Source organism: Pteropus vampyrus, unplaced genomic scaffold, assembly GCF_000151845.1.
Source record: "Pteropus vampyrus isolate Shadow unplaced genomic scaffold, Pvam_2.0 Scaffold90, whole genome shotgun sequence".
NCBI classification, from domain to species: domain Eukaryota; kingdom Metazoa; phylum Chordata; class Mammalia; order Chiroptera; family Pteropodidae; genus Pteropus; species Pteropus vampyrus.
In genome coordinates this window covers 2,950,376-2,953,516 of record NW_011888871.1, presented here as the reverse complement: position 1 = coordinate 2,953,516, position 3,141 = coordinate 2,950,376, and the positions used below count along the sequence as shown (strand labels likewise).

The 3,141-nt window shown below is 38.9% G+C and overlaps 1 protein-coding gene across 1 annotated transcript in view; it reads right to left on the bottom strand.

Annotated features, from left to right (window-relative positions):
* LOC105294626 (radial spoke head 10 homolog B) overlaps positions 1 to 3,141 on the bottom strand; it is a 32,093-nt gene that overhangs the window by 21,770 nt on the left and 7,182 nt on the right. Inside the window, exons 5-6 of the mRNA XM_023532772.1 lie at positions 2,750 to 2,835; positions 1,983 to 2,103 (exon numbers count right to left, since the gene is read on the bottom strand). Of these exons, the coding sequence (XP_023388540.1) occupies positions 1,983 to 2,103; positions 2,750 to 2,835 (207 nt within the window). The remainder of the gene's footprint in view (positions 1 to 1,982; positions 2,104 to 2,749; positions 2,836 to 3,141) is intronic.

The window sequence follows — 3,141 nt, the reverse complement described above, 5'->3', positions numbered from 1 at the left end:
AGTATGGATTAAATGCACTGACTCGTTTGAAGAGGCAGAGAACGTAGACCTTGGGGTCATACAGAACTGGGTTCAGTCTTGGCTCAGCTACTCACTAACCAGCCTTCTGACCTAAGGCAAATCATTTAAATCCTCTGGATTTCACCTGTAAAATGGAAATAACACCAACCCTGAAGGTTGGGTATAAAGATTGAAGATAGTTCATAGCAAATGCCTGGCTTGGTACTGATTATTTTAATTATCATTTAAAATTTTATTTATTTTTAACATACAGATTGATAGAAATACCCCCTCCTCAATTCCACTGTCCAGAGTGACCACTGCTTGGGTTTGAGCATTCATCTGTATTTTCCCCAGGCATATATTTATCATATATACTAACTCGACACATTATATGTGCATATGAATATACACACAACTTTTTCAACAATGGAATGATTCTATATATACCATTCTGTAACTTCTGGGTATACAGCAAAAAGTATTGAAAGCAGGGAATTGAACAAAGTACTAACAGAGAGCAGATATCAAAGTGAAAACTGAAAAACATCAGAGAAAATCAACTAAAACTGGCTCTTTGAGAATTTTAATGAAATCGATACATCTCTAGCAAGACTGATGAAAACACAAGTTACTAATATCAAAAGAGGGGGGAACATCCGTATGGATCCCACGTATGTTAAAATATTAAGTGAATATTCTGATCAACCTTACGCCAATAAATTTAACAATTTCTATGAAGGACCGGGTCCTTCAATAACACAAACTTCCAAAGCTTACTCAGAAGAAATGGATAACTTGACTAGCATATTATTTATTAAAGAAATACATTTTAGTTAATATATAGTTAATTCATAGTTAATCTTCGCACGAGGATAACTCTGGCCCAGAAGGCTTCACTGGCATATTCAGCTAACCTGATAAGGAAGAGATAATACCAATGTAACAAACTTTCAGAAAACTGAAGAAAAGAGAACACTCATTTTATGAGGCCAACATTATCCTGATGACTGAAAGCTGACAAAGAATACTATAGCTCAAAATCCCTCATGAACAGAGACACAAGAATTCTCAGCAAAATATTAGGAAATCGAATGCATCAAGATATAAAAGAGATAATATCATGACGAAGTTGCGTTTATCCCAGGAATGCAAGGATGGTTCAACATTTGAAAACCAATCAGTGTAATTCAACCCATCAACAGACTAGAGGAGAAAAACCACACGATCGTCTACCTAGAAGCAGAAAAGGCATCAGACAAAAATGCAACGTCCATTCATGATAAAATAAAACTGTAAGTAAATTAAAAACTAACAAAAACTTCCTCGATCTGATTGATAAAGGGCATCTATGAAAAACCTACAGCTAACATCACCCTTCATAAAAGACTGAATTCTCTCCCACCAAGATCAGGAATGATGTGAGGATATACACTGCCCACTCCTATTCAGTATCACACTGCAGCTCTTAGCCAATGAAGAGGCAAGAGAGGCAAATGGCACACAGGTTAGAAAGAGAGGTGCAAGGCTGGCTATTTACAGACAATATGATTGTCTACATAAAAAAATCTCAAAGAATCTGCAACGAAATGACTAGAACTATCATGAGTTTTGCAAGGTCTCTGGTTACCAGATTAATACACACAAGATATCATCAGAAGATCCTAGCTATACAAACTGTATGTCATTAACTACATAAAGCTTTTCTGTGCAAGCGCACAGCTTCTAATGAGTAAATCACGGTGTCGGTCCTTACGGGAGCCCTGTGCATTATGGCTTCACCAATGGCAGAACCCAGCTTGTGTGGAAGACCTCTAGAGAGAACCAAATAACAAAGCAGCACCAAGGCTGGCTGAGACCAGTGAATCCTAATTGAGTTTCTAAATTTAGCAGACCACACTCCCACCCAATAACGGACGTGCTGCGGCGCAGCGGAGCGTCCGCCTCCGCGTCCGCGCCTCCAAAGCCAGCGGGCGCGGTACCTGGATGCCTCGCTCCCACCGGCCAGTGTACTCTTCGTTAGTGGTCAGCCACCTCATCCTGCCTTCCCCGTGGCGCATGTTGTCTTCCCACTGACCCTCGTATATGTTTCCAGATTTGTAACTAGGACAAAAGAAAAGAAAAAAATAATAATTGAAAACCATCAGTTATGTCCTATGCAACATTTACCTTCAAGACTTTCTTTTAACTGTTCTAGATATCCAAGCCAAGTATTTAAATTCGATGGGTGGGCCTTGTGGTCGGTAAAAATAATCATCTTAGCGGGGAGAATTAAGCACTGAAACTTTCTGATCATTTATTAAATTGACAAAATGGGTAGGAGCAGGGATTTAAAATCTTTTTAAAAGAATTCCCTGGAATGCTATGATTAGTTAATATTTTGCCCCCAAATATTTTAATCTTGAAAATATCTGACTCTGTTAGCTCAATCTAAAATCAAGCAAATGTGTTAGCATTCTTCAGAAACTATAAAACTAATCAGAGAGCCCTGATTAACACAGAAACTGAAGAAAGGCAGTTTCTACACACCATACAGTAAAAACAGAACGATTAGACATCATTTATTATGATGCTTTCCTAAATTTTCCGTAGAATATTTTCATCGCCATGGAGATTATATTGGGGTTAATTTAAATATTCCAGCCTGCCCACGTAGACGACGTGCTCCCTGATTTCTGCACCTCATCTTTAAACAGCCTAAGTGACACCGTTTGGGCCCACACCCCAGACGAGAAGCGATGGTACCTACCATCTTATTCCCCAGCCCTTTTTGATGTTGTAGACCCAGTCCCCTTCGTACCAAGAGGTACCCTCTTGATTGTAATAAATGGAGCCCTAAAACAAATAAGATCATTTTAAAAAATCCTCATAAAACAAACGCTTTTGTAAAGGTAAAGATAAAATATATATACGAATCTAAGGAGTCTAAACTATGCGTTTTTATCTTATCCACTTTGGCAGCTTACTTTACTGCCTCCAAGGATAAGTGAACACGGCATAACCTGTCTTCAATCACCTGTCTTTGATGGCTCCCTCGTAAGGGACCAGCCACGGGGCAAGGTATTCAGATCTGCACTGAATGGCCTCAAATTGCTTGTTTATTCACTGATTTATCTCTGAGTGAGTGTGAGTGTGAGTGAG